The sequence below is a fragment of the Nylanderia fulva genome, unplaced genomic scaffold, assembly GCF_048542155.1.
Source record: "Nylanderia fulva isolate GAGA-0341 unplaced genomic scaffold, ASM4854215v1 Scaffold20, whole genome shotgun sequence".
Classification (NCBI taxonomy): domain Eukaryota; kingdom Metazoa; phylum Arthropoda; class Insecta; order Hymenoptera; family Formicidae; genus Nylanderia; species Nylanderia fulva.
The window spans coordinates 502222-514405 of record NW_028190264.1 but is presented as its reverse complement, the minus strand read 5'-3'; the positions used below and the strand labels follow the sequence as shown (position 1 = coordinate 514405).

The 12184-nt window shown below is 31.6% G+C and overlaps 2 protein-coding genes across 3 annotated transcripts; one reads left to right on the top strand and one right to left on the bottom strand.

The window, feature by feature from the left end:
* The first annotated feature begins 2148 nt into the window (after positions 1 to 2148).
* On the top strand, positions 2149 to 5508 carry Stip1 (Stress-induced phosphoprotein 1). Of its 2 annotated transcripts, XM_029319824.2 has the most exons (4): positions 2150 to 2330; positions 2969 to 4509; positions 4780 to 4856; positions 4958 to 5508. In XM_029319824.2, exons 1-3 carry the CDS (start codon positions 2319 to 2321, stop codon positions 4850 to 4852), a joined length of 1626 nt encoding a protein of 541 aa, XP_029175657.2. In that variant the 5' UTR covers positions 2150 to 2318; the 3' UTR covers positions 4853 to 4856; positions 4958 to 5508. The 2 variants fall into 2 exon arrangements, with proteins under 2 accessions (XP_029175656.2, XP_029175657.2); XM_029319823.2 differs by having other exon boundaries at positions 2149 to 2330; positions 4780 to 5508.
* SMC3 (structural maintenance of chromosomes 3) lies at positions 5496 to 12151 on the bottom strand. The gene is made up of 19 exons (XM_085482283.1): positions 12001 to 12151; positions 11622 to 11697; positions 11349 to 11527; positions 11113 to 11271; positions 10879 to 11038; positions 10520 to 10805; positions 10260 to 10434; positions 10072 to 10185; positions 9739 to 9989; positions 9482 to 9625; positions 9034 to 9345; positions 8600 to 8911; positions 8198 to 8399; positions 7789 to 8079; positions 7413 to 7675; positions 7092 to 7257; positions 6800 to 6938; positions 6359 to 6596; positions 5496 to 6217 (listed from the first exon to the last, which is right to left on the bottom strand). The coding sequence occupies exons 1-19, from the start codon at positions 12013 to 12015 to the stop codon at positions 6091 to 6093; spliced, it is 3609 nt and encodes a 1202-aa protein (XP_085338409.1). The 5' UTR covers positions 12016 to 12151; the 3' UTR covers positions 5496 to 6090.
* Between the last annotated feature and the right edge of the window lie 33 nt (positions 12152 to 12184).

Below are 12184 nucleotides of genomic sequence, written 5' to 3'. Positions count from 1 at the left end.
CTTATCGAGTGTTTAATAATAAGTCATTTGCTTGTCTAAAGCAGAGCCTCATCTTATTAGTAGAAATAGATTTAAACATGTCATAAGGACACACAGTCAAGTAAGTTATTATTAAATAATGTCATAAGGACACACAGTCAAGTGAATTATTATTAAAAACACTTGACAAAGACTAAAAAAATTTAATGGTCGAAACGTTGTTTTAATTAATAAAGGAACATTCAAATTACATGCCAGGTTTTGGTCGAAGAAAATATCAATCTCAATTTTGAATTCTCTAGTAGTTACTATTAAATATTATTTCTATTAATAATATCTAATATTTTATAAAATAAAAAATATATATAAGGGAGAAATGAATATACGAAATATTTTATATACAATATTCAATATATTTTGTTAACTTTTCGCGTCCAAAATATTTTTCCCCGTTATACAAAAAACATATGTTAATATAGATATTATTAGAATTATTGTATTTATTAATATAGAAAAATATATATTATACAACTTGTGCGACAACACACAGACGTAATGATGTATTTTTTAGAAGCGTTAGACGCAAATGAAACAACGCGGTTAAATCAGAAATAGCGACGTAAAAATGTAGAGCAAAGACCGGTCGCGCTGTGTTATTTCGAGTTTCGTGTAATAGTCTAGGCATTCCAAGAAGCTCGCGTGAACTTATTCCTTTTTGAGGGAGTTTGAGCTACAGAGAAAGAGAGAGAGAAGAGGATAGAGAGGAGAATCCCTGTGCAGGTTTTGGGGTATATTTGGATGTCGGGAGAAATGAAATCTCTTTCGTCTGAGCCTCCATAAGCACAGAGTAATTATAGTTCGCGTTCTTGAAAAAGAAAGTATCTGGCTCTCGAAAAATTATATGTGAATCGACTTGAGAGTGAAGTGTTTGTGTCGCTATAAAAAGTGCGAGAAACACATCTGTTATATTTTTTCCGATTAGATATATTGTACTTTAATTTATTATAATATATTGTATTTTAATTTATTTATAGACAAATAATAATATTTGTATATAATGATAGCACGTGATGATTAGCGCGAAAAATTTCTGAGAAATATGTTTTGTCATTTAAAAAATGAAAGACATATGAAACTATTGAAACTATATATTATTTTTGGAATAGAGTGCGATTAACGTTAATTAACGCGAACGTAATTGAACGTAAATACAGAGATTATATAAGTATAATGTTATCCGAGAATCATCTTTATTAATATTAAGAGAATGAAATGCATTTTATATTTTACATAACATAATATATTTTACGTAATTATACATATTTTATGTAATGTGCAAAAAATTTCTGACATGATATTATTCAGATTTTCTCGCAGTTTTGTGTCTTAACACAAATTCTCATTAACAATTACAAAGAAATGTATTGTACGCAACGGTTTATTGATGACTGATATCATTTTTGATAGTCACATTTTTGATATCACGTTTATTGTTAAAGTTTAATCTCTCTTTATTTTTAACTTGAGACAAAAAGCGTTGAATTTTTTAAATGTTTTTGTGTTATAAGAAAACATTAATATACATGCTAATTTTCAATGTCAAGCATGCTAGAACGTTCGTTTGCATAATTATCTACATACATATACACATGATACAAATACACATACACATATATATATATACACATTTTTTTCTATATTTATAGTATATATATATATATATATATATTTTATATTTCTTATATTCTATATATATATCTTTTCTTGTTTTCTATAGAAACTCTTTTCTTAATTGCTTTCTATAGCAGAATAGTAATTCTATAAATATTTATTCTTTTATAAATATTTATTTTATTTTATAAATAATTATTCTAATAATATATTTATATTAATAACACATATATATATATATATATATATATATATATATATATATATATTGTATAACAAGGAGAAATATTTCGGACGAGAAGAATTATCAAAAAAATATGTAATAAATTATATATAAAATTTTGTATTCATTTTTTTATTTTATTTGACAAGATATAATTCTTTATCATGTAAGAAAAAAAAATATAATCTCTTTTTAATTATCGAAGGGAGCAACGTGTCGCGTTCTAGTTGCGATAAATCGCAGAGAGGTCGCTACTCGTTCATTTCTGTTTCCAGAGCCTTCCGAGATCAGCGCCGGCACACGCGAGTGAATATAATATAATACACCACGAGAGAAGATTCGCGAAGGCGAAGATTCGCACGAGTCATCGTATCCTAAGAATCGTGTCTTTCTAGCACGAGGAGCCGAAGATAACGGAATATCGTTTGCATTCGTGGACACAACAATGGCTGATAAGGTAAATGCGAACAGCTGTGAATTTTTCGAACGAGAATAACGAGGGAGAAAGAAAAAAATGTGTAAGCATCGTGTTTCCTCGAGGACGCTTCTCCTGACAAATAAATTCATTTCCTTGACCTTCGATAATCTTCCTGAATCTTAAACTTCTCCTCGGAACACGTCTTACTTTGTTTACTCCTTTTTATCGTTGAAATCGTAACAGAAAAATAATGGGGCGAAATTAAAAATGAATAACAACTATAAACTAACCCCTTGATATTATCCATAGATTGGTGATCAAAGAGATTCTTCATTTTTTAGATGACATTTACAATATATATTATACATAATTTATATTCCTTAAAAACTGGAGTATTGAACCTCCAAGACACTAATAAATTTATTCTCTTGATCTTCGATAATCCTCTTGAACCCTAAACTTCCCCTTGGAAGACACATCTTACTTTGTTTACTTCTTTCTTTCATAGGAATCATAATAGAAAAATAATGGAGCTAAATTAAAAGTAAATAACAACTATAAACTAAACTTGATATCCATAGATTGGTGATCAAAGGCATTCTACAATTTTTAGATAATATTTGCAATATAATGTATATTCTTCAAAAACTTAAGTACTTAAACCTATCGCTTTGCAGGTGGCTTCGCTGAAGGAGAGCGGCAATGTTGCTTTGCAAGAAGGTAAATTTGATGAAGCCATCAAGCATTACACAGAAGCGATCGGCCTGGACAGCAGTAATCACGTCCTCTACAGCAATCGCTCGGCGGCTTACGCGAAAGCCGCCAAGTATCAGGAGGCGTTGGAGGATGCGGAGAAGACCATCAGTTTGAAGCCGGATTGGGGAAAGGGCTACTCGCGCAAGGGTAGCGCTCTGGCGTACCTAGGCATGTACAACCAATCCATCAAGGCTTACCAGAAGGGTCTACAGTTGGATCCCAACAACGAGCAACTCAAGAACTCCATCGCCGAAGTAAGAGCTCAGAGAACAGCCGCTGCAGCGAATCCCTTCAACTCGCCGCATATATATGAGAAGCTAGCGGCTGATCCCACAACGAGAAAATACCTGGCCGACCCTGACTATCTGAAGCTATTGCAGGAGCTGCGAGCCAATCCACAGGTTATCAGTACCAAGCTCCAGGACCCTAGAGTGTTCAATACTATTGGGGTGCTCATGAGGAATGAATTTATGGACGAGCCTATGGAGACTGAACCGATGAATCCACCGGAACCGCCGAAACCCAAACCAGAACCGAAGCCAGAGAAGAAGGAGGAGGACAATCTTCCACCCGAGAAGAGAAAAGCTTTAGAGGAAAAGAAACTGGGTAACGAAGCTTATAAGAAGAAATGTTTCGAGGAGGCTCTGCAACATTACAACAAGGCCGTAGAATTAGACTCGACAGAGATCGTTTATCTGCTAAATATAGCGGCGGTGTACTTCGAGCAGAAGGAGTATCAGAAATGTATCGCACAGTGCGAGAAAGCAATCGAGGTCGGTAGAGAAAACAGAGCGGATTTCAAATTAATAGCTAAAGCGTTCACGAGAATCGGCCACGCTTACAAGAAGATGGAGAATTGGAAGCAGGCCAAAGTGTATTATGAAAAGTCCATGTCCGAGCACAGAACGCCGGAAATTAAGACTTTATTGTCAGATATAGATAAAAGAATCAAGGAAGAGGAGAGAAAAGCCTATGTTGACCCAGTGAAAGCGGAAGAGGAGAAGGAACTCGGTAATCAAAAGTACAAAGACGGTGACTATCCCGCGGCTATAAAGCATTATTCCGAGGCGATTCTAAGGAACCCGGACGATCCTAAATATTATAGTAATAGAGCGGCTTGTTACACCAAATTGGCGGCGTTCGATCTCGGCCTGAAGGACTGCGAGAAGGTCGTTGAGCTGGATCCAAGGTTCATCAAGGGTTGGATTAGAAAAGGAAAGATTCTGCAAGCCATGCAGCAGCAGGGGAAAGCTTTGACGGCGTATCAGAAGGCTCTGGAGTTGGATCCACAAAACAGCGAAGCGTTGGAGGGCTATCGTTCTTGCGCGGTATCAGCTAGTTCCAATCCAGAAGAGGTCAGAAAAAGAGCGATGGCGGATCCTGAAGTCCAAAGTATATTGCGAGATCCGGCCATGAGGATGATCTTAGAACAAATGCAACAAGATCCAAGAGCTTTACAAGAGTAAGTATATCTATTGATTTAGATATTACTTAATTTATCATTTAATCATTCGTTTTGGAAAAAATTTTGTATTTATTTTGTGTGTATTTTTTTTTTTATTAAAATAATTTAATATTAATTCTTAAAAATACACAAATTATTGAAAAATAATACATATATTCTAATATCTTCCTATCAGAGAAAATTAGGAAGTAATATATTCTTTCCAAAATAATTTATCTCCTTTCTCTTATTAATGTGGATATTAATAATGTTTTTTTCTTTTTGTAGTCACTTGAAAAATCCTGATATAGCTGCAAAGTTACAAAAACTTTTGGAATCTGGTCTCATAGCTATCCATTGAAGACGTAAGGAACTGAAAACATATACATATAGCTGTAATAAAAGAAATGAAATTTTGCTATCAAGTTCCTTTGATATTAAGGACATTCGCATTCATGTATTGCAGATACATTAGCTATTGGGATACTTATCAACTTGCTCTTAAAATCTGTGTTCAAAGCGCCATTCGCAATAGAAGTTACGTTGTACACATCCTTTCGTGCAAATACAGTGGCCTTTAGTGTCATCGATGACTTTTGCACTACGAGACTTGTCATAGTGATCATATGTATACTAATATATACATATATACGTGAAACTCTTTGTGCAAACAAAAAAAAGTGTAATTGTGGGAAGCTGTGTGAATTCTTAAAATATGTAATATTTACTTATAAAAAAATTCGCATAATCCAATGGCTGAGCCATGAATATCAGTACCAAAATAGTGTAATTATTATATTTTAGGAACAAAAGTCATCTAAAAAAACATTAATCCTTTAAAATAGTAAAATGGAATTATTTCTGTATATGAGCACCAGCTAACATTTATTTTAATAAGGTTGCTTAGTTTTTAATCTAAAATTAATTATATCATATATGATGAATGCGAAGCATGATTAAAGCAACAAATAATACGACAAGAGTGCTTCAAATAAATAAATCTCTTTTTAAACCAAATTTCTCTCTTTTACTTTGGAACATTTTCTTCTTATCATCTTTTCTACATATTTATTTTAAAAACTATCTTAGACAATAATATAGTTATTTCCACGACTTTTCGTCGTGCAAACCAATTATAATACTTATTAGTTAGTCTTTATATCCTATAAAGTTTATAATATAAAAAATAACTACATATATAAAAATTTTAAATCAAATATATATATATATTTGTGATATCCTTATAATCTTTTGAAAAATCAAATATCAAATGCAGTCATTTATGCTATACATTTTATATTATTTATAAACTTTGTGATATAATATGTAATTCATAATATATTATACTACACCGACATATACAGTCTTTCTTTCATTATTAATTCATACAATTTGCATATTGCATACATAATACAAATTCAAAAATGTTGAACGTAAAAATAAATTCTGTTTCTTTTTCTTTATATATTATCTCAAATGTCAAATTTATAAAAATCACTAATATGAAAAAAAATTAAAATAAAAAATTAATCATTGATATTCATTACTGAAAAATAATTTCATACATGAGATAATTTCTGAATAAGATATTTCTATGTTTTAACCATGTGTTGTGTCGTCCTCGACAAAATCGGCGGCTTCTTCCTGCGTCACGCATTCAACATGCGAAACTTTATTTCTGAACTTTACCCCGTAGAATTTATTCGCATGATGCAATAATTCCGGTCTGTGAAACAAATACATTTTTCATATTACCTCACGTTTAACAATTCAATCATTTTGAAAGCAGCAAAAGATAATTTTAAAATTTCTTAATTTCTAAATGTCTTTTTTCTTTAAAATCAAAATTAATTAAATTAAATATTACCTGAAAGTCGTAGTAATGAACTGCGCATCCGAACTGAGCTCGTGGATCATATCTGCTACTGCCTTTCTATGTTGTGCATCCAATGCCTGATCGATTTCATCAAATAAATAAAATGGTGCTGGATCGCATTTTTGAATTGCAAATATCAGGGCCAATGCTACAAGCGACTTTTGTCCACCAGACAATTGATTCATCTCTCGCATTTCACCTCTGTGTGCCGTGAATGACACTCTTATACCTAGAATAACAAATTAGTATATCATAAAAGTTGTTAGTTGCATTCACAAGCTAATATTTACATAAATAATTTATATTATATATATGTATATATAATTATTGCATACATGAAATATTGCTAGACTAATTTAAAAAAATTGTTTCATCATGCTACAGAGAGAGAAAAAATATTTAAATTATTTATATATTTATTTATTTTCTTACCGACGCCAATAAATCTATCAGAATCAGATGGTTCCGCTGTTCCATCATCTCCTTCGTCGCCATCCGCAGTTCTCATGACTAATTGTGCATGTCCCGAAGGTACAAGTTTCTTGAATACTTCACTGAAGTATTTGCTCACCTTAAAAAAAATGTTATATAAAAAACTGTACTTGAAACTATATAGATTATTATGAAAAATTAAATATATTACTATTAATTCTTCATGCAAAAAAACCAAGCTTTAAATAGATGTTCTACAGTTGTTTAAACAGTTATATATAAACAGCTGTACCTGCTTAAACGTAAATTGTATCGCCTCGCACTTGCGTTGTTCGAGAACTGACATGAGTTCTTTTATTTTCTCATCACCTCGATCTAATTCTTCCTTTCGTTTCACTAATCTTTCTTTCTGGTCACTGAAGGACATGAATTGATCCAAGGCTTTTTTATTTACATGGCTAGAAAAAAATCAATATAAAAAATATATAAAAATTTAAAACATAAAAACAAGAAATATAAACACATTGAGACAATTCTTAATTTAACTAAATAAATTTTCTAATAATAATGTTTCAATAATTTGTTACAGCAAATTTATTATAAAAAAACGCACCTATATTTTTTTAAATGGTTATTTGCTTTTTCCATTTCTTTAAAAAGTAGTTTTGTGGACATATTATTAAACTTATTATAAATTTCTTGACTCGGCAGTGCACCTAGTTCAGTAATTTTTTGTGTACATTCCGCTATTTTTTGCTGCAAGATATTTAATTTACTCGCTAATTTTTCAAAGTCCTTTGCATCAGCTTCGATCTTCTCCTGTGCTTCTTTTTCTTTCAATTTCCATTTTTCGACTTCATTAGACTCTGATTTTTGCTAAACACACAACAGTATGAAAATTGTGGATAGTTTTTACTTAAATATATAACAATTAAACATTTTATTTATACATAACAAGCGATTATTGTACGATATTTGTAAATGCTTACCTTCTTCGTAGCAGTAGTCACTTTTTCATTCTGTCCTTTAATGTCTTCGTTTACTTTCATTAATCTCTTTTCAATATCCGCCAACTGAGTCTTGGACGAGTCGAGTTGTCGTTGTCGATCTTCAACAGATATCTCTTGTAAAGCTTGAACCAGCTCATCGTTTCTTCTCACTAAATTGTTTGTTAATAAATTTTCCAATTTATTCTTTTCTGCTTCCAATTGCATTCGCCTCGCAAATGCTTCCTTGTTCTCCTTTGTTAAACGCCTTATCTCGTCATTTAAAGTATCCACCTATAAATAATCATATCGTAATAAAATTAAAATCTTAATCAAAAATAGGAAAAAGTACATTTGAAATATGATCTTTTCGAAAAGATCAATTATGTTTAATTCTTTTTTTTATGCGCACCTGACGCTGATCAGTGACGGATAAATGCGCCATAAGTTCCTGATGTAATTCACTCTCCAAGCCGTCTTTAGTCGCACGCATCGCTTCTAAACTTGATTGACACTGCGCGAGGCTCCTTTCTTTCGGTGTCCGACATCTTTCAATCCCGCTCAACTCTTCCTTCATAATGCGAATTTCCGCTTTCATTTTGTCATATATATCTCTGTTATGTAAATAATAAATTGTTTAATTGATTGTAATAAGAAAAATGTATGATAAAAATCTAACATTTATTTCAATAACTAAATATAAAAATATGAAATAGAATTTAAATATCGATATTTAAATAAAACTTTTAATCTTGAAAATTCCAAATTCTTACTAATTTTATATATGTAATAGAATATCTTTTAAATCACTTACTTGGCTTTACTATTTCTAGTTTCGGTCTTTTGCATTTCACTAACATAAGAACTGATATTTTGATCCGCTTTTCTAATTTCATCCTTAAGCGTCGTTAATTGAGTCTCGAGGGTAGAAATTTGAGACATTAATTCAGATCTGGTTTTCTGTATTTCAAGTCTTGATCTGAGCGTGTTGAAATAACCACCAGTTAAGGAGCCTTTGGATGATACTTGATCTCCTTCTAATGTAACACAATCTAAACCAGAATCTCGTGCCAAAGTAGTAGCTGCTTCCAGATTACGACAGATTAAAGTTTTCCCAAATATATATCTGTACACAAAAATAAAATTAATAATGTATCAAATCAAATCAATACCTATATATATCACAAAAACAAAAAAGAAATAGAGAAAGTTTTGATTTAATGATTTTTATCTTGTATGTACTTTTACCTTAATGCCTTATCAAATTTAGGATCATAATTCAATTTGGAAATCATGGGTATAGCATCAGAAGTTTGTGGATAATCGATATCCTTCACATGAAGTCTATTTAGAGGCATGAAAGTAACTTCTCCTGGCAACCGCTGATTGTTCATTTCTTTTAAGATCTTTGTGCCAAATTTGTCAGTTTCCACAATATGATGAAACAATCGGTTTCCAGCAGTCACTTCAACAGCCATATAAACGCTCTTCTCGCAATTAAAATTCTCAATTACAGGCCCGTAATAACTGCTTACTTCATGAGCCATATCTGCCCGTTCTCTATAAAATCAAAGATATTAAGTATATGTACATGTAATATGATATGTATGTTGATATATAAGATCTTAAAAGAACTGTTCAAGAATGTTCTTTTTAAAAGTTTCATATCGTATGTATCATAAAAGATAAATCATACCGGAAAGTATCTAGTACTTTGCGAACACTATCCCTGCCATTCAAAATAGGTTTACCAGCCATGGATCTTAAGCTTTGATCCGCTTTCGCTAAATCTTCCTTTAGACCAGATAAATTCAATTGCAATACACTCTCTTGCCGATATCTGTAAATAAATGCATTTATCTTGTAAATTTAAGAAATTTATTTAAAATTAAAGATTGTCTTTTTATAACTACACTATTTTTAAAACAATCTTATAATCAAGTAAAAACGTACTGTTCTTTTCGAGTCGCTTGACACTGATCCTTCGATTTAGTGAGTTCGTAATACTGCTTGTTATGATCATCTATTGATGTACGTTGTCGTTCCATCTCGCGTGTGTGATCTCCTATCTTCTTTTCCAGAGCAATCTGTTTCTCGCCATCGCGTTTTAAATCCTCGCTAATTTTTTTCTGATGGTCCTCTTTATCCTTTATCTGTTTGGTGAGCTGTTTAAGTTCATTTTGAATCCATTTATCTCTTTCATCCTGTAATAGATTAAAACAATTTACTAAAATGTCTTTATATAAGATATTTTTCTCTAATTATTTTTTTTTGTAATTTTTGTACCTTAGTAGTGAATTGACTGCCACGACCTTGTTTAGCATACAATTCTTTACGTTTCTGCTCTTTTAATTGTAATTCTCGTAAACACTCTTCCTCTCTTCGTTTCATTTGATCATACTGAAATAAACATATTTTTAATTAATATACACATCTGTTGTCTTAATTAATGTTTAATATTTGAATTTTCTTACTTGTGGTTTAAGATCGCTTAGTTCTTTTTCCTTTTCATTAATATTAGATTTTAACTTTTCCAATTCTTGTTGAGCGCGTTTTCTGCTGTCATTATCACCTTTTACTTCTTCCAGTAAATCATTGATAGTAAAAGTCAATTTGTTCTTTTCTTTTAATAACTGCTGTTGCTCTGCACTGTATTATATAAATATATTCGTAAATTATTCTCCATTATATTCTTATTGATAGTATATGCAATAATATTTGTGTGGAATTTTACCTAAGAGTATCTCTCTCTTCTTTAGCAGTCTGTACTTCCTTTTTTGCTTCCTTTAGTCTTTTTGTAGCTGCACGTACCATCTCTTGCGCAGTTTTTGCTTCTGCTCCCAATCTCGCCTGTTCGGCTCCGCTATTCGCCCTAGACTTCTCGAGGTCGTCTAGTTTCTTTTTATTTTCCTTGAGTTCGCGTTCGTGGATAGTATATTCCAAACAACGACGTTGTTTGTCCCAGAATTGATACTCTTTCAATTCCTCTTTCTCTTCTTCGAGTGTCTTTAAACGCTCCTCTGTAATAACAATTTTTTAAATTATTTTTTTAATTCGTTGTCCTATATTGTAATTTTTAATTTTAATTTTTACCTATAGTTCGTAAAAAATCTTCAATTTTCTCTAGTTTTCCTTCTGTTTCTTTCAAAATGGACTTTGATTCTTCCCTTTTATCATCATATACTCTAGTACCTGCTACTTCTCTTAATAATTTTAATCTTTGTGAATCTGGTGCTGTTGCCATTTGATTTATCTAAAAACAATTGTTGTGAGATGTTATAATTATGTAACTGCAGATAAATATAAATATACACTACATCAACAAACCTTTCCCTGCTTCACAATGTAATAAGGATTAGATCTAGAAAATCCTGCTGACTCTAATAAATTCATTACATCGTTCCTCGTTACTATCTTTTTGTTAAGAAAATATTGATCCTTCTTCGAACCAATCACTCGTCTCAAATAAACTTCATCTTTATCAATCTGTGAAGAAAGAAACAAAGAGTCATATATAATATTTGTGCTTTAATAATATTTAAAGTACTTTAATAAAACTTTACCGGTAATCTCCCATCAGCATTGTCAAATATGATCTCTACGTGAGCAGATATAACACGAGGCCCAGTTCCTTCATGCAGCAGCGCTTGCCTCTGTTCAGGTCTAAGATGGGAGAATTCATCGCTCAGGACAAATTGAATCGCATAAATGAAGTTACTCTTGCCAGAGCCGTTTCTGCCAACTTGCGCAAAAAATATTAAGTGTTACAATATATAATCAATATATATATATGTATATTGATTTTGTATAATTACATGAAATTTCCAGATATTTACCTACTACATTGTGCCTTGGATCGAAAGGTTCGACAATTGTCTGTTCACGATAAGACTTAAATCCTTGAATAATCACCTGTTTTAACATAAATCAACAATGTATGAGCGTGACATCAGACTATTCTAAACTAATGTCGCTAATCTCATCACAGGGTTGTAATAACAAAGTATCGATATTTTAAATGAAACACTCTCCAAGAGTCAACAATAATTTATAATTCAAAGTAATCTATAATTATATCAAATCTCTCGACGATAATATCCATGTAATTCAACGATTTCACATGTCTGAATGAAAAAACACAGAAAGCATCAAGTGAAGCGCAGTTCATGAAAAGAACCGCGGAAAATTGGAATATCATGATTTTATCCGCATTACCTGTTTAATATACATGATGCAAAGAGAAATAAAACGTGTCTATCGTTTACGTCTCATTTACAGATAAAAGAAAATAGGGAAGGCGGTTTTTCACTCATCAAACACGACAAATATTTAGCCAACAAACCGACTCTGCTTCATCGATACATAGGTTGACAGTCGCAAAGAATCCCTAAATTGGGCG

What these genes read in the sequence shown, in the direction of transcription:
- Stip1 (XM_029319823.2), top strand. An exon ending in GATCCAAGAGCTTTACAAGA is followed by an intron (nt 4,510 to 4,779) that starts GTAAGTATATCT and finishes TTCTTTTTGTAG; the next exon opens with TCACTTGAAAAATCCTGATA.
- SMC3 (XM_085482283.1), bottom strand. An exon ending in ACATTGTGAAGCAGGGAAAG is followed by an intron (nt 11,039 to 11,112) that starts GTTTGTTGATGT and finishes AATTGTTTTTAG; the next exon opens with ATAAATCAAATGGCAACAGC. An exon ending in TACAATTTACGTTTAAGCAG is followed by an intron (nt 6,939 to 7,091) that starts GTACAGCTGTTT and finishes ATTTTTTTTAAG; the next exon opens with GTGAGCAAATACTTCAGTGA.